This window comes from Phascolarctos cinereus, unplaced genomic scaffold (genome assembly GCF_003287225.1).
Source record: "Phascolarctos cinereus isolate Bilbo 61053 unplaced genomic scaffold, phaCin_HiC Scaffold_5;HRSCAF=322, whole genome shotgun sequence".
NCBI classification, from domain to species: Eukaryota; Metazoa; Chordata; class Mammalia; order Diprotodontia; family Phascolarctidae; genus Phascolarctos; species Phascolarctos cinereus.
The window spans coordinates 447858814-447884301 of NW_027555958.1; the positions used below are offsets into that span (position 1 = coordinate 447858814).

General features: G+C 54.8%; 1 protein-coding gene across 3 annotated transcripts; it reads right to left on the reverse strand.

Annotated features, from left to right (window-relative positions):
• Window positions 1-6910: 6910 nt before the first annotated feature.
• On the reverse strand, window positions 6911-25142 carry POMGNT1 (protein O-linked mannose N-acetylglucosaminyltransferase 1 (beta 1,2-)). Of its 3 annotated transcripts, none has more exons than XM_020987645.2 (22): window positions 24978-25142; window positions 24521-24705; window positions 23719-23833; window positions 23499-23623; window positions 21465-21530; window positions 21265-21378; window positions 21037-21154; window positions 20714-20812; window positions 20275-20402; window positions 19298-19368; window positions 18699-18774; window positions 16407-16490; window positions 16276-16317; window positions 16032-16090; window positions 15578-15650; window positions 15277-15405; window positions 14923-15048; window positions 8811-8875; window positions 8631-8675; window positions 8409-8544; window positions 8108-8217; window positions 6911-7677 (listed from the first exon to the last, which is right to left on the reverse strand). In XM_020987645.2, the coding sequence occupies exons 2-22, from the start codon at window positions 24638-24640 to the stop codon at window positions 7584-7586; spliced, it is 1995 nt and encodes a 664-aa protein (XP_020843304.1). In that variant the 5' UTR covers window positions 24641-24705; window positions 24978-25142; the 3' UTR covers window positions 6911-7583. The 3 variants fall into 3 exon arrangements, with proteins under 3 accessions (XP_020843304.1, XP_020843305.1, XP_020843303.1); XM_020987646.2 differs by having other exon boundaries at window positions 23508-23626; XM_020987644.2 differs by having other exon boundaries at window positions 23499-23626.
• Window positions 25143-25488: the final 346 nt, after the last annotated feature.

Below are 25488 nucleotides of genomic sequence, written 5' to 3' on the forward strand. Positions count from 1 at the left end.
GCCCTTCTGGGTGGCTCTGTAATATTCATTAACTTTGGCTTCAGGGACTGGGGGAGGGGGGAAGAGTACTTCTCTAAAAAGACATGGAGAGATTCAGCTGTAGGAGAGACTGAGACAGATTGCAGGCAGGCCCAAGAAACAAACTTGACTATCCGCCTAGGCAAGAAGGTGAGAGACCGCTAAGATGTGGACAGAGATAAGAGCTAGTCAGACACCTTCCTTGGCCCATCCTTGACCTCAGGGCACTGCAGCTGACCTTTGGTCACTTCCCAGCCCAGAGCAGGGCTGCCTGGGCTCCACCTGAACCAGAGAACGTATGCTGAAAGGCAAGCCTGATCCCTGGCATTGGCACCCCTTCCTCTCCAATCCAATAAGACCTCTTTGATTGACCACCAGCTTCCCCCACTGCCTGCTCCCAATACACTCAGAAAATCCCGTCCCCCTGCCCAGTCAGTGAGCATCACATATCTGCCTGGGTGCCTGCAGGCCCTGCCCTTCCACCACAAAAGTGCCCCATCACTCTCCTCCATCCCTCAAAGGCAGGGACAACTTTTCCAGGGTTTCAGTTTTCTCCATCATTAAATGAAATCCAGATAACACAATCTCCAATGTTCCACACAGCTTTGACAGTCATGTTATTCTAAGTGCCACCTCAGCTCTGATGTCCTCTTTGTGAGGTTCTCAGAACCCTCTGAATTCTGACTTCCTGGGTTTTAGGTTCTAAGGTCCCAAGAACCATCTTTACATCCCTAATGTTGTAACATCTCTCCTGGGCCCTGAATTCAGCCTCCTCTGGGACCTCCAACCACCAGCCCATTTCCCCTGAATCCTCTGGCCTCCAGCCTCTGCCTCCCACCCTACCTAGACAGCTGAGGAATAATGGCCCAGGCAGAAGGTCTGAGCTCACACCCCAGCTCAGTCCCTCACTCCCTAGGTCATCTTGGGAAGATCACCGCCCCACTCTAGGCCTTAAATTTACTCATCCTTATCCTATCCTGCCCCTGGAACCAAATGAGGAAGGACTCCGAGTTCTACTATAAATCCTAAGACTATAAATCCTAAGACACTATGTTTGGGAACAAACAATAAAAAGCCCTTCCCTGGGGCCGTTGTGTCCTCCAAGAACTTCTACACTGGCTGCCTCCAGGTCCTCACCACCTACTACCCTCTACCCTACTCCAGTTCCTATGCCTGCAGCAAAAGGGCCCTCAAGGTGAGCTGACCCTCAGCCCTGGGCTCCTGGCCTTCCCTGTGGGTTCCAACCCAATCCCTGTGACTCCATCCACTTTAGGGCACTTTTCAAGGGGCTTCTCTTCCTGCCTCGACTCCTGCGAGTGACCATTCCCCAAGGTTCAAAAGCCACACAGTCTTGGCCTCCCAGGCTAGGGAAAGAGGCAGACTTTGTCCGGCCAAAGCTGTGCCTGCCCTTGGCTTCCTGCCCTGTCTCCCATCCCCGTTTCTGTTCTCTCTGCACCTTCCCAAACACCCACCCTTCAAGCCTGCCCTCCCCACCTCCTCTGGCTCTTCTTCCCTGTACCCCTCAGCTTCCCAGACCCTTGGCCTCAGCGGGCTGCCTGTTTTGCCTCACCTCCCTAGCCTCCCCTAGACCTGTCTGCTTGAAGACCTCCCAGGAGGGGGAGCCCACGGCACTCTGGGGCTGCCCACCCTGCTCTGGGACAGCTCTTGGTGAGGGAAAATATTTCATGACCAAAGGCCTGAATTTGACTTGCCCTGCCACACCCCAAACCCCATTCCTCCTAGATCTGCCCTTGGGGAATGCTGACTCAGAGGGTGAGAGCAGGTATTGGGAATGGGGCTGGGGGCTGGGGGTTTAGTAATCAGATACTGCAGGATGGGCTGGGAGCCATCCTTGGACTTCATTTGTGACATTGAGGGTGCTTTCAGTAGGGTCACAGAGCAAGGTCAATCCTTTCCTGCCTGAGCCCTTCAGATCTTAGAAAGCAGCTCTCCCGACCCCCAGGGTCTTTTCCGCACCTCCAGCCCCTTTTTAATAGGTCCTCACTAGACACAGTCACACTTGCCCCCCTCGCCACCTCTGCTGTACCGCTCCATTTCTGTCATGACTCAGTCACTAAATTCAGTGACCCTTCCTGATTCCTCCCCGGTTGGGACTATCCCTGCAAGACTCTGCTAGTGCGACCCTGTCCCTGACCTCTCCACCCTATACTGCCTCGACTGGGTGTCTCCCTGTCTGGTTCTGGGTGTCAGTCACCTGAGTTATGGCTCCCAGGCCTCCTGGTTTCGAGAGAGGCTTAGTGCCTAAGGGTACTTGGGAACAGGCAGGCCAGGGCTTGTCAGGCACCCAGGGACGCACAGGTGGGTAGTGGGGTTGTTAGGGGAAGTCTCCCAAGACTCAGCAGATGGAGAACCTCGTGGGAGAGGCGGTGCAACAGGCGCTGAACGCTCCGTGGCTGCTGCTTCTCCGCTCACTCCAGCCAGCACAGGAGTGCCGGGCTGCACACATTCCTCTCTCCGGACCCTGCCAGGGAGGAGGCCATCAGCCCCCTGGTGGCCACTTCCTCAATCTCTCTCTCATTTTCTCTCTCTCTCTCTCTCTCTCTCTCTCTCTCTCTCTCTCTCTCTCTCTCTCTCTCTCTCTCTCTCTCTCTCTCTCTCTCTCTTTCTCTCTCTCTCTCTCTTCTCTCTCTCTCTCTTCTCTCTCTCTGTCTCTGTCTTTCTCTGTGTGTGTGTCTCTCTCTCTCTCGGGGAGCCAGGAACACACTGAATCAAAGCTAAGCTGAGAAAGATCTTGGAGAAGTGACAGTTAGTTGGGGTATGTAGTGTGTGCAGTCAACCAGCGTTTACTAATAAACTACTGAGGCAGCTAGGAGGCCCTGGAGTCAGAAAGACCAGGGTTCAAACCCAGCCTCAGACACTTTCTAGCAGTGTGACCGTAGGCAAGTGACTTGACCTGCTGGCCTCAGTTTTCTCATCTGTAACATGAGCTTGAGAAGGAAACAGCAAACCACTCTGATATCTTTGCCAACAAAACCCCAAATGAGGTCACGCAGAGTCAGGCACACCAGAGCAAAAGCAACCTACTATGTGCCAGGCACCATGCCAAGTACTAGGGATACAAAGGAAGGAAAAGTCTCTGCTCACCAGGAGCTCTCAGTTCAGTGTAGGGGACAACATGCCAACAGCTACATACAAACTCACCACGAGCAGGACAAACAGGAAATAATCCTCAGGGGGATGGACTGGGGGAGGCTTCTTGGAGCCTCAAAGCCGAGACCCAACTGAAGGGCTGCGAAGGCCAAGCAGAGGATTTTGTAATTGCTCCCAGAGGTGAGAGGGAGCCAGGGGTTCATCGAGTAGGGGAGGTGACGTGGTCAGAGCTGTGCTGCGGCTGAATGGAGGAGTGGGGAGAGATGACACAGGCCAACCCACCAGCAGCTACTGCAGTGGTCCAGGTGCGAGGCGATGAGGGGTCTGCACCAGTGAGGGAAGGTGGCAACATCAGAGGAGAGGAGGCCTATTCCAGAGATGCTGCAAAGGCTAAATCCAGAGGCCCTGGTAACAGATGGGATGAGGGAAGGGGGAACTGGGGGGAGAGTGAGGAGTTAAAGGTAACACCTAGGTTGTGAGCCTGAGGGACTGAAAGAATGGGGGTGCTCCTGATGGTGACACACATTTGATAATGGGGAAGGGTTTGAGGGGAAAGATGACAAATTTGGTTTTGGACATGTTAGAATTAAGAAGTCTACTGGCCATCCATTTTAAGAGTTGGAGATGTGCGACTGGAGGTCAGCTGAGAGGCTGGGGCAGGATAGGAAGATTTGAGAATCACCAACATAGAAACAGTAATTAAATCCTTGGGAGCTGATAAGATCACCAAGTGAAGTGGTATAGAGGGAGAAGAGAAGAGGGCCTGGGATGGAGCCCTGAAGGACACATTCCATTAGAGGGAGTGATCTGCAGGAGGATCCTGCAAAGGAGACAGAGGATGAGTGTTCAGAGATGGAGGAGAACCGGGGGAGACAGAGAGAGAGGAGAGAGACAGAGACAGAGGAGAGAGAGGAGAGACAGAGACGGAGAGATAGAGAGGAGAGAATCAGAGACAAAGAGACAGAGAAAGAGAATCAGAGAGAGAGGGAAAGAGAGAGGGAGACACAGAGATAGAGAGGGAGAGAGAGGGACAGAGACAGAGAGAGATAGAGAGAGGAGAGATAATCAGAGACAGAGAGAAAGAGAAAAGAGGAGAGAGAGAGAACTGGGGGGAGAGAGAGGGAGGGAAAGAGACAGAAAGGAGAGACAGAGATAGAGAGGAGAGGGAGAGACAGAGAATCAGAGAGAGAGACAGAGACAGAGAAAGAGGAGAGAGAGAGAGAGAGAGAGGGAAGGAGGGAGAGAGGAGAGAGACAGAGAGACAGAGAGAGAGGAGAGAGACAGAATCAGAGAGAGAGACAGACAGAGAGAGGAGAGAGAGAATCAGAGAGAGAGAGGGAGACAGAGACAGAGAGACAGAGGAGAGAGAGAGGAAGGAGGGAGAGACAGAAAGACAGAGAAAGAGAGGAGAGGGAGAGAGAAACAGAGAGACACAGAGACAGAGAGAGAGAAAAGAGAGGGAGAGAGATAGAGAGACAGAGACAGAGAGGAGAGACAGAGACAGAGAGAGATAGAGAGGAGACAGAGAGGGAGAGACAGAGAGAGAGGGTGAGACAGAGACACAGAGAGAGACAGAGACAGAGAGAGATAGAGAGGGAGAGAGAGACAGAGAAAGACAGAGACAGAGAGAGGAGAGATAGACAGAGACAGAGAGGGAGAGACAGAGAGAGACACAAAGAGACAGAGAGAGACAGAGAGAGGAGACAGAGAGAGACAGAGAGGCGAGACAGAGAGAGGTGAGACAGAGACAGAGAGAGGCGAGACAGAGACAGAGAGAACCAGAGAAGAGAGACAGACAGAGAGAGAGAGAGAGAGAGAGAGAGAGAGAGAGAGAGAGAGAGAGAGATGTCCTGAAAACCTAGAGAGAAGAGAGTGTCAAGGAGAGGGTGATGGATGGTGTCAAAAGCTGCAGTGAATGTTGAGAAATAGCCATTGGATTTGGCAATGAAAAGATCATCAGTAACTTATGGAGAGCAGTTTTGGCTGAACGATGAGGTCAGAAGCTGTACTGTAGAGTTAAGAGTGAAAGGAGCGGTCCACCTGTGGTCGACAACCTTTTAAAGGAGCAAGGCTGCCTCTATATGTAAGACGGGGGTGAAGGAGGTGCGAGGGGCAGAAGGCACCTGAGTGATGGGAGATGAGGAAGAGCTGCCTTGCTGCAAATGGCCTCCATTTTTAAAAATTTCTCAGTTGAGAGAATGAGGTGGGGGGAACCTCTAGCAGGCTGGAGGAGGGCTGCTGTGGAGAGTGGGAAAGGGAGTTGACGAGGGAGGTAGAGCAGGATTGCTGAGAAGCACTCGTGACCCACGTAAGGTTCCGTGACAGATATTTTTATCAGACCTCGTCAGAATGGTTGTGTGACTTCTTTCCACCTTTGCTCACCAGTATGTGTATGGGAATGAGGCTGCGGACGGCGAGAGGGATGCAAGGCTGAGGCTTGCCTCGGGGCCAGGGACGGAAGAGAGGTCAGGGTCGAGTTGAACTGATTCACCACAGGGTTGAGACGGGGAGGAGAGGGGTGGCTTGTGCAGGGGAGGCAGCCTGGGAGAGAATGGAGGCGCTAAGAGAGCACAAGTTATACCGTGGACAGAGAGGAGTGGAAAGCCAATGGCATGTGGCCAGAGGAGGGGATTTGGGAATTCTGGAACATGGTGGTGGCACATTTATGGGTGATGGCAAGATCCAGGGTAGGACCATCTTTGTGTGTGGCTGAAGTGGGTCATGGGAAGTGAGTAGGCTGAGGAACCGAGTAGTTGGGGTGTTTGAAGGAGAGTCAGTATGTATGTTGAAGCCCCAAGTACAAGGGAGCGAGTTGAGGAGGAGAGACAAAATGTGATCCAGGTACTTAAGTGGCTGAGAGGGGGGAGAATCAGGGGCAGCTAAGTGGCACTACAGTGGATAGAGCACTGGCCCTGGAGGCAGAAGGGTCCAAGCTCAAACCCAGCCTCAGGCACTTACTAGCTGTGTGACCCTAGGCAAATCACTTAACCCTGATTGACTGCCTCAAAAAAAAAAGTATCATATAGGTATGTAAGCAACAGCTTCCAGGCCATAGGAACCTCAAAGGGGAAGTTACAGAGGAGTGAGGGAGGGAGATGCAGAACCTAGAAGCGGCAATGGGAAGAAGAGCACAGTGGTCAGAGCTGAAAAGGGAAGCCAGGGAGGCCATGGTGAGGGCTGGAGTGGGGTGTGGCTTGGAAAGAGCAGAAAAGAAAAAAGGCTTAAAATGACAGCAAGCTCACTGCTGATGGAGCAGGAGCTCCTGACGGCACAGTGGAAGGTCGGGGAGCTGGCTGGGATTTTGGGTGGGTGGGGTTGAAGGGCATGGGAATAAGGAACTGGGTGGTGGGGGAAGGGCAATGGGGTTTGGCATCACCGAGAAGTGTAGGCTATGACCCAGCGGGAGTCTGTTCGTCACTGAGGGAAAGGTCCACTGGACGCTGAGCTGGATTCCATGGTTAGAGCTGGATTTGGACCCTGGGCTTAAGTCCTGGCTCCACAACAGCACTTGCTGTTTTGATTCTCTGTGACTCAATTTCCTTACTTGTAAAAGGAGGGATTGGACTGAGTGGCCTTCACTGTCTTTGACCCCGTTGATCAGATGATGGCAGGGCTCAAAGGCCCAACTGGGCCCCTTTGGGCAGCTCCTTTCTCAGTGGGAAACTCTGGCCATTCACCTCCCTCCCGCACTCACCACTGCCTCCCAGCCAAGCCGACACACCCCAGGGGCCAGCATGAAGGCACACGCCAGCGTGCACACACACACGCACACGGGCACAGGTGTTTTCTCCTTTTTTAATCAATAATTGTCAGTTTATCCAACTGGACACCAGGCTTGCAGCCTCAGAGCAGAGGCAGCGCCACCCCAGGCTACCTGTGTCCGTCCAGGGAGGCCAGTTCCTGAGTAAGAGCCAAGAGCTGAGGACCTCTCCACCCTCAGCAGAGGGCAGCAACCTCCCCAAACACAGCTCTCACAGCAATGAGTAGAATACCCCCCTCCCCTTCCCCCACGGTGGGCAGGAAGAACCCATGGCTGCCTCAGTTTCCCCAACAGCCTCACCTGGGGAAGGGGAGGAGGAAAGGAGGGTTTTCCTGGGACATTCAATAAATAAGTTAGACTCTGCACCCCACACACCTCCCATAAGGCCTAGCCCTGGCTCAGATCCCATGGCCCAATGGGAGGGCACAGCGGTGGAAGGAAGTCTCCACAGCTCCATGTCATCTTAGCCCCCCGAGCCTCCTCCTTGGAGAACTCCCAGGAAGTAAATAAATAACACCCCCCCCAAACCCCAGCTGGGGTGGGGCTTGGGGCCAGGACTGGGGGGGCATCTCTTCCCTTCCCCTCTCCCTGGGCAGTTAGTAAACAGTCTTGGGTTAAAAGCAGATGTGGTTCCAGCTGTCAGGAGGGTGAGCACTGGGGGGCTTCCCTGGGCCCAAACTGGCAGGCAGCCCCCTCATGTCTGCTCCATGGCTCCTCCAGGCCCCCCACCCTCCTCTTTTGCTGGTGGCTCCAGGAAGATGGGGGTCACCGATGGTGGCTTCTTCACCCTTAGGGGAAACAGGAGGAGGCCTCAGGCTCTCAGAGCTGAATCCAGGTCTACCCACATGTGAATAAAAATCCTCCTACCATGTCCCCAGCAAGGGAGACCCAGCCTCTGCCTTGAGACAAGAACAGGGAACTATCACCTCCTAGGCAGCCTAGGCCATTCTGGGGGGCTCTCCTGCCCTCTGTTAGTGAACTCCCCACCCCCCCCACCAATCCAGCTTCAATCTTCCTCCACCGCTCCTGGTTCTCTCCTCCGGAACCAAGCAGAACAAGCCTGAACCCTCCTCCGGGACCAAGCAGAACAAGCCTGAACCCTCCTCCTGGCCCGTCAGATACTTAAGGCAGCCACCATAACACCCCCACCCCTAACTGATGAAACTTCTCTGGGCTTAGACCCTACGTGGCAAGGGTAAGGGATCAGGAGGTACTCACGAGTACGGGGAGGCCGGGACGCCGACCACCAGGAAGTGATTCTTCTTCCGAAAGAGTCTCCATAGGCCCCGGTGGTTGCCTCGGACATCCAGGTCCCAGATGTGCAGGCACTGGGGGAAGAGTCCAAGTCAGAGGCCACCCCTGCCCGCTGAGCCCTACCTAAGGGCCTGTTGCATTCCCAGCCTGGGATGGAAGGTCCCAGAAAACTGATTCTGGGGGATAGAAGGGGCTCCTAAATGGGGAGAAGGGCTAGAGGTTTTCCGGCCCTAGTGCTTAGCAGGGAGGCATCATGAGTAGGTACCTTGGCAAGCTGGGTCCATGTAGCAAAGTCATTATCCTGTTCCATGCGGATGAAGGTCACATATGTGCGGCCCTCGGTATCTGGCACGAATGAGTCGTCACATGGGTCCTTGCTGTGGTCTAGGACCTCAGCCTCACTGGGAACCAGAGTGCCGATGAGGACCAGGTCCTGGCCTCTCCTCCTCCTCCTCCCAGCGCCCTCCCAAGCCCACAGGGCTAGTACCTGAGTAGGCGAAGGACCTCTACCTCATAAGCATCCTTCTTCAGGCTAGAGGGAGAAGGACAGCACGGTCAGGGCTGCCCTGGGCTATTCAGGGGATCCAGGAGGGTGGGACAGGGGTGGGAGAATAAAGTCCCGGGGACTTTAGGGGCATACCTCCCTCCCCCCACATCCCAGCCCCACCTGTCCACATTCCAGAGCTGGACGCTGGGGACGGTATTGAATTTGTGCTTCTTAAAGTAGGCCTCCTGTGGGACAAAGGTCAGGATGGGATGAACTGTCCCCAGCTGGTGTGTTTCCATGCAACTTTCCCCTCCCCCCTGAAGGAGCCATCTTGGGAACCTTGGGATAATGGAAGGATCCTTGGATTTGCACCCATCTCCACTAAATGCCACTCAAAGGTAGCTGTGAAAGCTAGCGTCTAGGTGAGAAGGAGTTACACTGGATAATGCCTGGCTCTGGAGTCCCCTGCATGGGGGCAGGGGGTGGGGCAGAGCGACCCAGAGGGCTGGCAAAGGGGGAGGTTCTTGCTTCTAGTAGGTACGGAGGGCAGAGAGGACTTCTCAGGAAGAGCATGTTACATTTGTGTTTCTGCTGGTGACAGGTCACAGCGAGGCCCGACTGGACTGGTCCCCATCCCAGAAGAAAAGAGTTTCTCTATTCTCTAAGTTACTAGAGGGAACTGAGAAAGGAAGCTTTCCTTGAGAGAACAGAAACAGTGCTTCAAAAAGACAACAAATAAAGGGGGTCTGTAGAGGCAGAGGAGGAGGGCAGGCAGGTTCATGTCAGGAGGCGAGAGGTTGGAAGAATGTGGCCCAGAGAACATCTGGAGCCAAGCACCAAAGAAGCTCGAGGCTCTTCTTAGGGGGACGAGGGAGGAAGCTGCTTCTTGTACTCCAAGGCATGAACACTGGATCAACTTACAAGAGGTGGTCAGGAAGGACTGGAGGCAGAAGCAACCGGTGTGTGAAGGAGTGGGAGAGGGGGACGGCGTCCCTGCCCTGGCCACTGTCTGTCTGTCTGACAAAACAAGTTCAAGGCCCCCCATGGGCCCGGGGCCTGTGAAGATTTCACTTCTCCTGATTCGTGTGGGGACAAAAGAACCCTGGAGAAACTAAACCCTCACTAGTGCCCATCAAAGACTTCTGAAATGAACAGCTAGCTGCCCGAGACGATAGTGCCCGAGAACGATCTTGGGACCACAGCTTAAAGTCCAGAACTGCTGGGCTCCTCTTGGCCAGGGATGGAGCTCACCTCCCAAAGCCCAGTCCAAGTAGACCTGTCTGGGTCAGAGATGGCCTACAGTGAAGAGCCAGGGGAAAGAGCGAGCTTTGATCAGTACTTACCACAAGCAAAGCACTGTGCAAAGAACCAGGGATATAAATAGAAAAAACAAAGCAGCACGTCCCTCCCCTTGGGGATTCACTCTTAATTGGAAAAGACAAAACAGGAGGTTCAGGTGCAGGGTAAACAGTGACCTGGTGGTAGGGCACATGAAGGTAATCTGCTCCAAGAAGTGACAAATACAGAGAATCATGAAAACATTCACATGAACTGATGCAGACAGAAGTCAGCAGAGTCGAGAAAACAACATAAACAATGACTGCAATGGCCACAGAACAACTGTGGCCCCAAGAACGCACTCGCCTCACCAGCTCTCTGGTCTGTGGGGCAGAGGGTCCGCGGTCACAGAACACTGCCCATATTTAAAGACATTTAATGTGTTAATCAGCTTCATATCTCGCTAAGAGGCCCCACAGACAATGAAGTAAAATCACCATGAAGCATTATGTACCAAAAGGCGGGGCGTCCAAGTTCTTCAAAGTTAAATGAGTCACAGGAGGAAACAGACAGTAAAACCATACTCTCCCCTCTCAGAACTAAATAAAATTAGAGGAATTAAGGAGTTGAAGAAATTAAGGAGAATTTTAGAAAATTTAGACATTATAGACCTTCGGAGGAAAATGAATGGGAATAAAAAGGAGTATACTTTTTTGTCAGCTGTGCATGGCACTGTCACAAAAACTGACCATGTATTAGAGCATTAAAAACTTCACAATCAATGTATTAATCAGCTTTTCTGGCTTTTTTTTCTTTTCTTCCTTTTCTTTAAAAATACTGTTTGTTATATGAGATGGCTCTCTGGAAGGAATAGGGAAGTAGGAATACTGAGGGAAATCTTGGTGATATATTAAAAAGAAAAAGACAATGATTTAACTTGTTTTAATTTAAGAAAAAAAACAAAGACCTAGTGGTCCTTAGAGTACAGCAACAGGGTGAGGAGTGAGGCCCTGAAGTCTGGAGGGTTCAGAGCAGAGGGCAGGGTGACTCATTCCACCTAAGCCTTTTCACCCACCAATGTAGGAGGACTCCTCTTCTGCCTACACAGCCACTGTCATGGTCAACCTGCTGAGTGCCACCTGTGACCTGAGGGGCAGCAGCAGCTACTGAGGAGGAAGTGGGGCAGTGGGTTCAAGTCTGGACAACAGGCAGCCACTGCTGGAGCCCTCCCCCCCAATCCCAGCAGGCAGGATGAGAGACCAAGTTGCTCAGACCAGCTGCTGTTTGAGATGTCCCCTGTGAAGGACAACTTCTGGGCATCCAGCGTAGCCCTGACCAGCTGCTGCAACTCAAGCCCAGCCTGTGGATAGCGCCATGGTCCCACCCCTCCTTCCCTTGGCAGGATGACGGGCAGTCACTGCCTCTGCCAGCCACTGGTGGATAGCGCCATGGTCCCACCCCTCCTTCCCTTGGCAGGATGACTGGCAGTCACTGCCTCTGCCAGCCACTACCCTAAACACCCCTTGTTGCATGGCAAAAGCCCTGGCATCTGTCGTAGCATCAACCAGCTGCTGATAATCCCCACAAAGTTCCTGTGAGGAGCCTAAGCCATGGCTGGCTGTCTACCACTACAACAGTGGCTATTCCCCATACACCAGAAGCCATTTTGTTAAGAGGGGAAGGGCAAAAGCTGTGCATCTCCCCCCACAACAGATCTGCCAAACCCGGGATTCTTAGAGAAAACAGGGATGGCAGAAACAAGGTCCGGTATTTCCTAGGAGAAAACACCCAAGAGGAAAGCCAGCAATAAACCCCAGCTTTGGGCGCCTCTGCACAAACCCAGCTGATTCTAGCTGTGTCTTCCAAAAGATGGAAGACACGTGGGAGAGAGCTCTGCTCTGGACCTGATCGAGGCCAAAAGAAGAAACGAGGGAAAATGAGAAGAAAGCCCAGCAGAGTCTGACAAGTGCCCAAGATTTTGAGGGAGATGATTTAAAATGTGTCCAGACAAACAAAGATTGTATAACATCTCACACCCTAAAATTAGCCCAAGAGGGAAGAGGCAAAATAGATTATGTTGAGAAAGGAGAAGGGAAGAGCTCATGTGAAGGGAGCACTGGGGAAGCACAGGGCACTCAGTGATCAGCTCATTCTAAAAGACAATATGGAAGACAGAAGGACAAAAGGTGGAAAACAAATAGAAAATTGAGGGCCAGTCTTCGAAGAACTGCACCAGAGGATAGGCAATAGGGGAACATGCCCCCCTCTATTACACAGAGACAAGGAACCACGAGCAGAGAATGTGGCATAAACCATCTGCCATAACCAACTTGGCTGAGTTCTTTTTTATTATAAGGAGGCTCGATGTGGGGGTGGGGGTGGAATTATATATCTGCAAATGACTGTTGGGTGAAAAACAAAAGGCATCAGTAAAACTGCAGAAAAAGAAAAAAGAATCATGTTTCAGAAAGCCCAGAGGAAGCTCAGATTGAGGAAGGATGCCAAGGACAACCAAAAGGGACTTCCGGAGTCAGGAAAAAGCCCAAAGAAGGGGTAGGATGCCTAGTTGGGGTGGATGGGACAAGGACCACGGAGGATGGAAGGAGGACAGAGCCTCTGGCTCCTTCCCTACTTCTGACACGCATGCCCATGTCTCCCCCATCCCGAAACACCCCTCTCCTGATCTTCCCATCTCTGCTAAGTATTGTCTGCCCTTTACAGCCAAACTTCTTAAAAAGGCAGACAGTCTACCACCCGGTGCCTCCTCTTTCTCTCTTCTCACTGTCTTCTTAACCCCTTTACAATCCAGTTTCTGACCTCTTCATTCCACTGAAGCTGCCCTCTCCAGTTACCAACGATTTCTTAGCTGCCAAAACCAGCGGCCTTTTCTCCGTCCTCATTCTCCTTGACCTCTCTGCAGCCTTTGACACTGTTGATCACTTTCTCCTCTTCTCTTGAGGTTTTCAGGACACTCCCTCCCCACCCCACTGCCTCCTCTCCTTCTACTTCTCTGATCCTCCTCCAGATAACGCCCTTTCACCATGGGGGTCCCTCAGGGCTCTGGCCTGGACCCTCTTCTCCCTCCATACCATTTCACTCGATGATCCCCAGGATCTAATCACCATCTCTGTGCTGAGGATTCTCAAATCTCCTTTTTCTGACCCAGTCTCTGCTGACCTTCATTCTCATATCTCCAGCCACCTTTCAGACATCTCAAACTGGATGTCTAGTACACCTCTTGAACTCAGTTACACCCAAAACTGAACTCATTCTCTTTCCCCCTAACTTCCCCCCGCTTCCTGATTAGCACAGAAGGCAACACTACCCTCCCAGACCTGTGGGCTCAAAATCTAGGCGTTATCCCTGGCCTCCTCCCTATGTCTCACCCCCACACCCAATCTTCTGCAGCTCTTGAATATGCTCCCTTCTCTCCTCTGACACCGTCATCCTTCCAGTGCGGGCCCCTCATCACCTCATGCCCAGATCACTGCAGTAGCTGCTGGTGTCTCTGCCCACTCCAATCCATCCTCCAGTCGGCTACCAATGCGATTTTCCTAAAGTACAGGCTGGATCGTGTCACTCTCCTACTCAATAAACTTCAGTGGCTCCCTACTGCCTCCAGGATCAAATATGAAATGCTCTGTTTGGCCTTCAAAGCCCTTCTTGACCTGGCTCCCCGCCTCCTTTCCAGTCTTCTTACATCTCACCCCCCAAAAAGCACCCTTCCATCCAGTGACCCTGGCCTCCTGGCTGTTCTTTGAACATTTCTTGGCTCCAAGAATTTTCTATGACCGGCCCCCATGCCTGGAACTCTCTCTCTGCTCTGCCCTGCCTACTGACCTCCCCAGCTTCTTTTAAACCCCACCTTCTAGAGGAAGAAGCCGTCTCCACCCCCTCTAATTCCAGCACCTTCCCTCTGTTCATGACTCCCTAGTTATCCTGTAGAGAGCTACTGTCAGCATGTTGGGCCGTCATTTGCCTCATTTTGTAGCCTTAGCACCCAGCACAGTACCTGGCACAAGCAGTTGCTTAATTAATGCTTTATGACTGACCGATGACTCCACTGTTACTTTGCTTTCCTCTACTAAGGGAATGATCTTGAGCCTGGGAAGGAGAGAACAAAAATGGCCAATGGAGATCCAGCCCTAACCTCTCTCTCTTGTACTTCAGTCCTGCATCTCCGACTGCCTGCTAGGCCTCTCCAGCTGGCTGGCCCCAGGTGCATCTCAAATTCAACACATCTGAAACGGAACTCATGGTCTCTCCCACTCTTACCATCCCTGTCACCTGGCTCCATTCACAACTCTGGGGCCTGGCCCCATCCCCAACATCCTGGCAGTGCCCAAGCCCCGTCCTTCCCACCCGCTCAGGATCCCTCCTTATCAGTGTTACAGCCTCCTCGATGGTCTCCCTGCCTCCAAACAGTCTTCCATCCAGGCTGCCAGACACATACATAATCTGGTCTGACTAAGGCACTGCCCTGATCAAAAGTCTTCAGTGGTTCTGGGACCCAGTAAAAAATCCTCAGCCCAGACGAGCAGAGGCCCTCAACCGCAGGGCTTCGGCCAGACTTGCCTCCATGACTAACCTTCATGCCAAACTGCACTCCTGGTGGTATCCGGACCTTGTCGTGGCTCTGATTTTGCCTACCTCCACACCCTATCCCAGGCCTGGGAGGCCCTCCTTGACTCCCTCCTCCCTTCTGCCGCTCAGGTGCCCTCCAGGCTCGGTATGCGACCCCTCCTTCCCGCAGGCTTCCTCCGTCCTCTCCACCCGTCCATGTTCTCTGCCTGCTCAAATGAGCTCACGGCGACTTGTCTGCCAACATTTTCTACTTAAGAAACCTGAGAGCAGAGACTACCGCACTTTATTTTTGTATCGCCATCACTCTGCCCAGTGCCTGGCACACAGTAGGCGCCTCGTCAATGCTGACTGAAATGAATTCATTGCGTGGGGTCGCTGCTCCCTTGGCACACACTGACACAAGGAGGAGACAAGCGTGTGCTTCACTCACGTGGAAATAGCCATTCATGTTGAGGCCCACGATGCCAAAGTGATAGGAACGGGAAACATCAGGGATGATGCACTCGCGGCCTCGGCGCTGCTCGGGCATCCGCATCCACATGTCCCAGTCCCAGAGCTGGCAAGGGAGAGGCACCGAGTCACGACTTATCCCTGCCCATGGTGGGAGGACACTGAGGTGGTGTGGAGGAACTGAGGCATGATGGGGAAACAACCAAGGTGGGAGTGTGGCGGTAGATGTGGTCATCTGGGCGGCAGCGAAGAGGGCTGGGCAGCAACTGGGCACTGGCAGCGGCACGGGAGGAACAGGGGGCACCTGGCTGGGCTTCCGCACTGGGGAGCTCACCTTCTCCGGCGTGGGCCAGCGAGGCTCTAGCTCATCCTTATATAAGGATTTCCTGAGCACCCAGCCCAGGCCAGGCATGGTCTCCACTCGATAAAGCAGAGCTGGGTCTTCGGCTGTGTGCTCGTAGCCCTGGGGGTCAGATGAGACCATCAGTCCTAGCAGGGGCTGCAGTAATACCCCTCCTCAACACACACACACACACACACACACACACACACACACACACACACACACACACACACACACCCACCACGCCTTTTCCTCCTCCTCCCCCAAACCCGTACCCAGGCCAGGCCCCCACCTGATCATTCCAGGCAGAGATACAGTAGACGGACTCATCTTCCTCTAGCAGGTGGATGGACTGACTGAGGAAGCTGAAGGGGATGCAGGGAAGGAATCTCTGAGCCTCAGAGGTTTTCCCCTGTCTCTGGCCCAGCCCCTTCCCCCATTCGAGGTGCCCTCATTTGGGAGGCCCTGGGCTCCAGCACCCAGCTTAAGCCAGGCCAACACAGAAAGGAGAGAGAGAGGAATGGAGGGCTAGCCGGGCCCGTTCCCACTGGCCAGCTCAGACACTGTCCTCCCTCCTGGGCCAGGAAGCCTTCCTTCCTGCCTACCTCAGCTTGCTCTACTCTCTCCTAAAGCAGCTGAAGCTAAGCTCGGGCCAGATTCTAGGATTCCAGCCCGCCAGTCCTGCAGCTCCAGGCTGACCTGAGGAGTCTGGTCTCACGCCAGGATGGCCCACCAAGGCTCCTTACCTGAAGAAGTCAATGGCAATGTCCAAGTCTTCTTCAAGCACCACAGCAAACTTTGCTTCCTGTGGACAGGATGGGAGACGCGGTGGGACATCCCCTGGCCCTGCTCTCGAGGCACCAGGGGCCCCATCCCGGCCCCAGGTAACAAGCAGCCCCACTGTCTCCAGCTCCCCAGCACCCTCAGGCCCGATGGGCCAGGAACCCAGGTGTCCCCTCCCCTCCCTTCCCGGGAACTGCCCGTACTCACAGGGTGGAGGTTGAAGGTGGCGGTGAGGCTGGCCTTGTAGTGCTGGATGGGGAAGAAGAGGAGAAGAGCTTGAGTGGGACCTGGCCCCTGCAGCCCTGGCCCTACGACCACACCCCTCTCTCAGGTAGTACCTGGGACACTCGGGCATTCTTGATGCTGATGGGCGTGTGCTGGATCCCCTTCAAACCGAACAGGGCGACCACATCCATGGGCTCCTGGCGGGTGGGAGAGGCCGCAGACACTCTGCTGAGCGGTCCCCCAACCCCTGTGACCTCACGTCCAACCCAGCATCAATCATCAGCTCTACCCACTTGACTCCCAGGCCAAGACCCCTCTAGACTCCTGCCAGCTTCAAACTGGAGCTCTCCAAAGGGATGGAATCCAACCCAGCCTCAGGGGCATCCCCTCCCCCACTCCTGCCTGGGGTCCCACACAATGCCCAGTCTTGTTCATTTAACATCCACATTTCGCATATTCAGTCAGAGCTCCCCACCCCCCCTACACCTCCCCTCATTAACTCTCATCCAGATGGCTTCGAGAGCTTCCTAATTAGGTCTCCCCTCTCCCCTAGCCTCCACCCAGCAGCCAAAATCATCTTCCGAAAGCACCCCTCCGACCAGGTCACTCCTGTGCTCAAGAGGCCTCGGCAGCTCCCTACTGAGATGAGTCGGACCAAAGTACAATTAGAGAGTCACTCAGAACTGGCTGTACTCCGGGAGTGGCCACTGGTAGTTCTGGGTCAACAGGGTTCTCCAGGGACCAGGGCTGGGCTCTGTGGCTCAACAATCGATGACCTGGTTACAGACCATCAGGGGCCTGAGCTGCTTCTCAAACTTGCAGGTGAGCTGGGCTGGGAGGCACAGGGCAGATGCTCCAGACTCAGACCTGACCAGGCTAGAGCAGGAGTCCTTAGCTCGGGATCCGGGGGCTTTGGATAACCGTATTCTGATAGAATTGGTTTCCTTTCTAAAGGTATGTATTTTATCTTGTGCTTTTAACAACATGCTTCTGATAAGAGGAGGTCCAGAGGCTTTTGCTTCAGATTGCCACCCCCAAGGACATAACACCAAAGACAGGTGCCCCTCGCCCCCTACAGTACTGCGCTGAACTGAACAAGATGAAATTCACTGGGGATAAATGCCAAGTCTTATACTTGGATTCAAAAATATTCACCTTACGAGTGCAAGAAGGGAAAGGCATGGACAGTCTTTGCACTGAAAAGGATCTGGGGGTCTGAGTGGACCAGAAGCTCCCCATGAATCAACAGGGTGATGAGGCTTCCCAGAAAGTAAATCTTCCCCCTCATCCCTCATGTCCAATCAGCTCCCAAATCTCTTTTCTTCCGCCTTCCCAGCGTCTCCTGAATGTTCCCCCGTCTCTCCTCTGACACTGCCCCCACCCTTGGACTCTTCCAACAGCTGCTGGGGGTCTGCCTGCCTCCAGGCTCTCCCACTCTGGTCCATCCTCACTCGCTTGTCAGAGTGGTCTTCCCAAAGTCAAGGTCTGACCACGTCACGCCTGTCACCTCCAGGACCCAACGAAAACGCCGGTTTAATGTTCAAAGCCCTTTACTGAGCCCGACTGCCCATGACCCCCTCCCCCACGCTCGGCACCCCAGCCAAACCGGCCTAGTTGCCGTTCCTCAGATGGGGTACCCCATCTCCCACCTCAGTTCCTTTGCCCCGGCTCTCCCCTCTGCCTGGCATGCTCTCCCTTCTCACCTCTCCCTCTCTGACTCCCTGGCATCCTTCAAGGCTCAGCTCAAGCTCTTCCTTCTCCATGAGGCTTTCCCTGATCCCCAGCTGCTAGTGCTTCCCCCTGAGATGATCTGGCCTCTCTGTGCTGTCTTGTTGTCTACTCTGCCTCGACTGCGAGCTACTTGAGGGCAGAGACTGTATCGCCAGTGCTTAACCACAGATAGTTGCTGACTCGTTAGTTGTACTGGTGTCCTGGGTACATCTTCTCGGGGGAATACAGACTCCCTATAGTCGGGAGATGAGGTCTATGGAGCTCCAGTGCTCAGCCTCTGCCTCTCATGAAGTCCAGGACTATCCAATGCTTTCTCCTCAACAGCACCAGGAGGGAAGGGTGTGTGTGTGTGTGTGACAGTGTCCATTTTACAGATGGGGAGCCTGAGTCTGGAAGCTGGGATTCTAAGCCTACACACCCAACATCCTTCTACAAAGTAAGAAAGGGGATCAGGCTGTCTCTGGTGCCAGGGACATAGCCAGCCCAGTCTACAGAAGAGAAGGGGCCAAGGCTGGGCCACAAGGTTCCAGACCCCAAGAGAGAACAGCCACCGAAGAGAAGCTATTCTGTTTTACCAATGGGGAGCATGCCTTGTCCAGGGGGACACAGCTAGTGAGAAGCAGACTCTTTGACCAGGTCAGATTCTTGGCTCCACCTCCAACCCTAAGACCTACCTCATAGTAGCCATCAATGAAGACCGTGATCATGTGAGGGTTCACACCCTGAGCAGAGAGGAGAGATCGCAGCATCCTAGGGGAACCAGGCACATGGGAAGCAGATATCAAGACTCTACCCAACACATTTCTAGATCACCTGTGCTGGTAGATAGGCCTGACTGCTCCCCAGATTCACCTGTACAATAAGGTGGACATCTCACCCTGGACTCTCTTTTGCAGGTAGGTGGGCCCATCTCCCTACCTAAGGCTCTATACAGGTAAAGTGAGCCATCCCCTCACCCTGAGCTCACCTGCCCAGGTAGGTGGAATTCATTTCTCTTCCCTGGCCTTAAACTCTACAGGGAAGGTAGGCCCATCTCCTTTCCTTAGGCTCTTCTATACAGGTAAATGGGATTATCTCCCTACCTGAGACTCTATCCCTTACACTAAGCTCACCTATACAGGAAGGCAGGCCCATCTCCCTTCCTAGGCTCACCTGTACAAGCCTCACCTTCCTTCCCAAGGCTTAAACTGTACAAGTAAGGATGGCCATCTCATCACCCTGGGCTTACCTGTACAGGGTTGGGGGTGGTCCCATTTCCCTACCCAGGGCTCACCTGTACAGGTAGTTAGGCCGGTTCCCTGCAATGACTGCCACAGGCACATCAGCAACCTTGCTGTTGGGAAGCTGGGGGGTTGAGGGGAAAGGAAGAATAGAATTCAGCTCCCATTGAGGCCTCTCCTACCCAAGGGAAAAGGCCTCAGGGAGTCTTATATGAACTTCGGGTGTGACTTGGGTCCCAGGGTGAACTATTCTCATTTCAGAGATGAGGGAAACACCGTTATTTAGTTAACATTGTGCTGAAGACAGAGTGTGGTAGCTACAACTTAGTTTTGGGGCCAAGAAGACCTGATTTCAAACCCTGCCTCTGGCCCAGCTGTGTGACCCTGGGCAAGCCACTCTGCCTTTACAGGTCTCAGTCTCCATTTCTGTAAGATGGGTATAATCATAATACCCATAGTTCCTCTGTCACTGGGCTTCTAGTGAATTCCAAATTCCCTTTTCTTAGGCTCCCTCTCTGGAACCAATTCCCTGCTTCTCCTCCACCCATGGTCACCACAGTGGACACAGTAAGTATCACACTGAGATAGCTAGCAAACACTGAAGTGATGACAGGTGGCCAGGCTGGGTGTTCCACTTGGGAGCGCCCAGAAGTCTGGAGAAATCCAGGAGGGCCTGAAGTGAAGTGGACCCCTAGCAGGCTTATGGGAGGGCCTGGATTGGGCAGGCATAGATGGGATGAAATCTGTATTGTTGGAGGGGAGATCCACAGCGGGGAGGGCCCAGACCCACACTCAAATATCCTTAGTACCTGTGTCCTGGGTGTTGTTTTCCTCTGTTTGGCCTCGGTGGTCTTGGTTTGTTCCCCTGGCCCAACCCCCTATCCCAAGCCCAGTCCATCCCCTCCCCCTTCCTCCCTGAACAGCAAGATTTAGCTCAGACTCCACCTCCTAACACCCTCCCTCAGCCCCTGCTCCTGCCCCAAGGTTCAGGCCAGCCTCCAGATCTCACCCCTGAGCTCTGCTCACTCACCGGGTCAGGGTTGAACTCAATGGGGGTAGGGTCCCCACAGCTGCACACACTCCCATAACCCTCCACTTTGCTGCAGAAGCGTTTTCTACGACGGTTCAGCTCAGTGTCTGCCCAGTGACACTCTGCCTCTGGAGGGCAAGGAAGGGATTTGACCTGGGTCCTCTCCCCAACTTCCTCTTCCCATCCCTCAGGCCAGACAGCAGGAACTCTTTGGCCCTGAAGATCCTTAGGTCTCGTTCTGGCACCCCTGAGGCCCCGAGCCTCTCTCTACCCCCAGGTCCCCCCAGGGCTCAGCCTAGGTATCCAGTAAGTCTTGGGCTCAAGTGACGCTCCTAGCCCTTAGGCCCTCAACGGTCCTCTAGGCGAGGCCATCTACCAAGCCCCTGCTTCCAATACCCCAACTCAGCCCTAGTCCAACTGGCCCCCCATCAGGTCCCACCTTCAGCCGAGCTCAGTGGGACATCCGTCTTTAGCAAGATGGGCTCCCCCCACGAAGACAAAGTAGGTGACTTGGAGTGTTTCTCACCAAGGACAGCACCTGGTAAGGGTAAGGAGCATGGACAAGGGCTAAGAGGAGAAAGAGGCTCAGCTCTTGGGCCCAGGTATCCTAGGCTCTGCTTCCTGGCTGGTCCTCCTGGCCCCAGCCTCTTGCCCTGCAATCCCAATGCCTCTCTATAGCCTTAAGTGCCCACCCTCCAAGCCTACGCCCCCACCAGTCCTTTGGAGGCGGGGGAGGCAATATAGCAGGAGCTGCTGCCTTACCTCCCTTCCGGCCAACGAAGGCCCATGTGTCCCGCCAGCCTAGCACTGGCCCTGCTTGGCTGCCCAGGCTCCGAAGGAGGGCCTTGGCCGTATCCTTGAGGTGGAATGAGCCCTCATCCTAGAAATCAGATTGGGTCAGGCCTCAGAGTCAGTCCACTCCACACCCTGGCTCCTCCCCTGCTCCCAGCCCAGCAGAGTCAGGACCAAGGGCAGGGCAATCACACTGACCTTGACAGTACAGATGATCAACCGGCCGGGGGCCACCATGTTGAGGAAGAGAACCATGGCCTCATCTTCATGGGGGGAGTACGTGTCAAACACCCGCTTTGCCATCACATGGCCCTGAGGGATTGAGGGGTGAGAGAGCCAAGTGAGGCTCTAGCACCCATCTCCAGGGCCCCCCACTCCCAGTGGGACCCAGGTCTCACCGTGGCCTGGTTGAGAACAATGACATGGATGCCTCGTCCCTGCTCCCGAGCCTCATCTTCCAGGACCTGGGGGGTGGGGAACCAGTGAGACAAACCAGGCAGACAGGGGGCCAAGGTGAAGGACAGTCTGCCCCCCTCCTTTTACAAATGGGAAAACTGAGGCCAAAAGGGCTGAAGCAAGTTGCCCAAGATCGCACAGCCAGTGAGGAGCACAAGTGTCAGGATCTGAATCCTGCTGTCCTATCTCCAGTTCTGCGCCCTTTATTACTTCACCCCCTTGTCTGGCATCTATTCCTTGAGGACACTGAGCAGCTCTGCCTTCTTGTGCCTGGGGGTGGAGGGAGGAGTGAGAAAACTTCCACAAAGGTACTCTGCAGACTCTTATTAGAAGCATTGCTACTCCTGCTGTTGCTGATGCTGCTACTACTACTACCCTAATTATAACGGCTGGGTGACCCTGGGCAAAGTTCAGGCCCGCTCAGGCCTGTGGCTGAGGCAGGAATCCCAAGCCAGCACCATGTCCTGCTTCTTTTCACAATGCAGGGGAAGGGGATCAGGCTGGTGCTGGTGACGTGACAGGGAAGAAAGGGGACAGAGCTGAGTGCCGAGGTCCCAGTGAGAAGGGAAGCTGTTCTATTTTACCAATGAGGAACATGACTTGGCCAGGGTCACACAGCTACTAAGGAGCAGAGGCAGAATTTCAGTATCTGCTCGCACCTGGGCATGTAAATGTTAATGGCACATTATTGCCCTGTAAAGTAAGAAACAGCAAACACAATGGATGCAGAGAGGCATGAGAAGATTCATATGGACTGATGCAGAGTGGGTCTGAAGGACCAGGCAAACACCAGACCTCAGGAGTTTAATCATGTAAACACAACAATTGATACAAGATACTGCCCAATTAAGACAGAGCTCAGCCCCAAAGCTGGGCTGTGACGAGGCACCTGCCTCCCTCCTTCTCTCCCTTGCAGAGGTGGGGGACTACGGGTGAGGAGCACTACAGATAACATTAGACTTTTCCAAAGCATGTTTAGCTCTGCAAAGTGTGTGGTTCCCACCTTTTTCCCCTTGAGGGTTCTCAACCTCAGAGACAGCCACAGCCACGGCAAGGGAGAAGGCAATAAGCTGCTCAGTTTGGTGGATTCTACCTGTGAAGCACCCTTCCCACCCTTCCCCTCTCCTCCAATCTGACAGCCGCCTGCTCCCTTACATGGACTACTGCAACAATCTCCTAACTGGTCTGTCTGCTTCTACACTCTCCCCTTCGCACAGGTGCTACCTGCTTACAGCAGGTGCTTAATCAATGTTTATCAACCTAGCTGACCCAACCTCCTCCTAGCTGCCAAAACAATCTTCCTCCTGGAGATTCCCCTGACTACCTCACTGCCCTGCTCAAGAAGGTTCTGGGTCTCTCTCCTATCTGCAGAATGAACACTCCTGACTCTGAAATCCTTCCAGCTCCCAGCCACCTTCGCCAACATCTCCCGTCACTCCAGGTTACGGCCAAAGGGGCCTCTTGGCTGCTCCCTGGACCTGCCATTCCACTCCCATCCCTGGGGCTTGGCCAGGCTGCATTCTATTCCTGGAATATGGTTCTTTCTCCCTTCCATCTCTCAGAGTCTCAGGTGAATATACTTGTTCATCCTTCCCTTTTTTCAGAAGAGGAAACAGACTTCCAGAAAGGAAGGGCTTGGAGTTACACAGTCAGGTCAGAATGCAGGCCTCTTGACTCCCAGGCTCCCCCTGGCTGTCTTGTGCCCCTCCTAGCAGAGGGAGCTCCTCCAGGGCTGGGCCTAGGCCTTCTCCCTGTCTGCCCCCCCAACCCTCCAACAGTGCTGCAAGAATGGGTCCCCTCAGCCAGACTGGGGACTCCCCCCAGGACCCTGCCCCCCTGGGCTCCCCCAGCCTCAAGGTCTAACCCTAGGTCTGTCTATTTCAACTGGGCAGCCAGGGCATCTTTCTGGGGAAGGCTTTTTGAGGGTACACTGGTCCCAGCAGGAGCTGGAGGGGATGGGGAACAAGAAGACATACCCCACTCACCGTAGTGCCATCCACAGCCACGTATACTTTGCTCCGGCTGGAGTAGACCTCAACATCCAGCACCCTATGGGGGCCGGCAGCACCCCGCCTTGGAGGCTTCTGGTGCTGCAGGGTATCTTCTAGGGGATAAGATGAGAGGTCAGGATCACCTCCTCCTCTCTTGCCCCACACATGAGGTGCCTCCCCATCCCCCCAGACCATCCCCTCAAACCATAATCCTGTTCTGACTCCAGGTCCTCGCCCTCCTCGCTGACCCCTCGACGAGTGTCCAGGATCAGTTTGATATTGACAAGGACCGTCACCAGCAGAAACAGCACGGCCCCTGTCTGCAGGAGAAGGGGGGAGTTGGAGCAAAGGGACATGAAGAAGGGAAGGCCCCCGGAGCCCTGGGGCATTGGCAGCCTAAGCAAACACTAAGGCTAAGCTACCTTCTCCAAAGTCCAGTGCCAGGGTTCGGTCTGAATAGAGGAGTCCGGGACCCAGAGGCTTAAGTGCTACCACCAGCCCCTGCCCACAGCCCCTCTGGGAAGGTTTCCCTGATTCTGGCAGCCCACTGAGGGTCTCTGCCTGGGCAGACAGAGTCTCTGAGGTGTCCCCCCCAGCTGCTACAATATTGCTTTATTGAGAACCTAGGACCTCTCAGACAGACTGGGGCCTCCTCCTCTGTCCCCTACCCCCAGCCTGGGAGCCCTGTGAGGGCAAGGTCCTCATCTGCTCCTCCTCTGCCCCCACCCCAAGGCGGGGGCCTAGGGCTGTTCTTACTCCCAGCTACCCTGAAACCTGAGCATACTCAGAGATGGGCCCATACAGGATGGGAGCAGCTCGGCAAAGATGGGGAACAAAAGGGGCACTGCTTCACAGCCCAAACCTCTGGGGGGGGGGATGTGAGGACACACGAGATGAGGGAGACAACTTAGGGGGCAGGACTGGGTCCGGGGAAGGCTTCCCGGGAGAGGGGGGCTTGGAGGAGGAGACAAAAAGGGATCGGGGCACTGGCCAGGCTGCAGCCCCACCTGGCAGAGGCGCCGCACGAGGCGCTGGTTCGTCAGCCTGTACTTCCAGGCCAGGTACCAGCCCCGCTTCTTCCTGGCCCCGAAGGGTTTCCCCGAGGGGCCGGGCTTCCACTCGTCCATGCCCGGAGCGGCCCGGGGCCCGGGCTTCTCACTGGGGCCTCCCGGGGGCCCCCGTCATTGCACACCTGGCGATATAGGAGATGGGGAGCCGTGAGGGGCTCAGCCCGCCCCTCCCAGGCTGGACAGCCTGGTCTTAGACGGAAAGGCCCCCAGCAGGGAGGCCTCTTGCAATGGGTGCAGCGGGTGCAGGCCGGGGCCCTGCCCCCGGCAGCGGACCCTCCTGGAAGCCCCCTAGCTCTAGGTCCCCGTCCCCGCCCCCGGCAGCGGACCCCTCCTGGAAGCCCCCCAGCTCCAGGTCCCCGCCCCCGCGATCGCCTCCCCCGCCTCGAGCACTCACGGCCGTCAGGGGGCGCCGCGGCGCCCGCCCAGCACAGCCCGGGCAGGCTCAGGGCCGGCAGCAGCGGCAGCGGCGGCGGCAGAAGCAGCAGCGGGTGAGCCCGGAGCGAGCCGCCTCCTCCATGCTGCCTCCCGACCCCTCCCCGCCGCGTCCCGTCCCCTTCCCAGTCCCCGTCCCGTAGCTTCCGGTCTCCGCTGGGTCAGAGGCCGGAGGAGGGCGGGGCTTAAAGGGCCGCGGAGCGGGAGGGGCGGAAGGAGAAAGGGAGGGGGAGGGGAGGGGGAGGAGCCGTCAGGAGTCCGGCCCCTGCGAGCCTGCCCTGGGAGGCGGGGACCTGGAGCACCGAGCCTTACAGACAAGGAAACTGAGGGTCAAGGAGGCGGGTGCGGGGAGAGAGAAGTTCCGAGGCTAGCTCCCCGGGCGGGCGTCATCATCTCGAAGCGTCGGGGGCCTCTTACCCCGGCCCTCTGAACTGGGCTTTTTAAAGCTTGGGAGGACTGTGCATCGCCAGCAT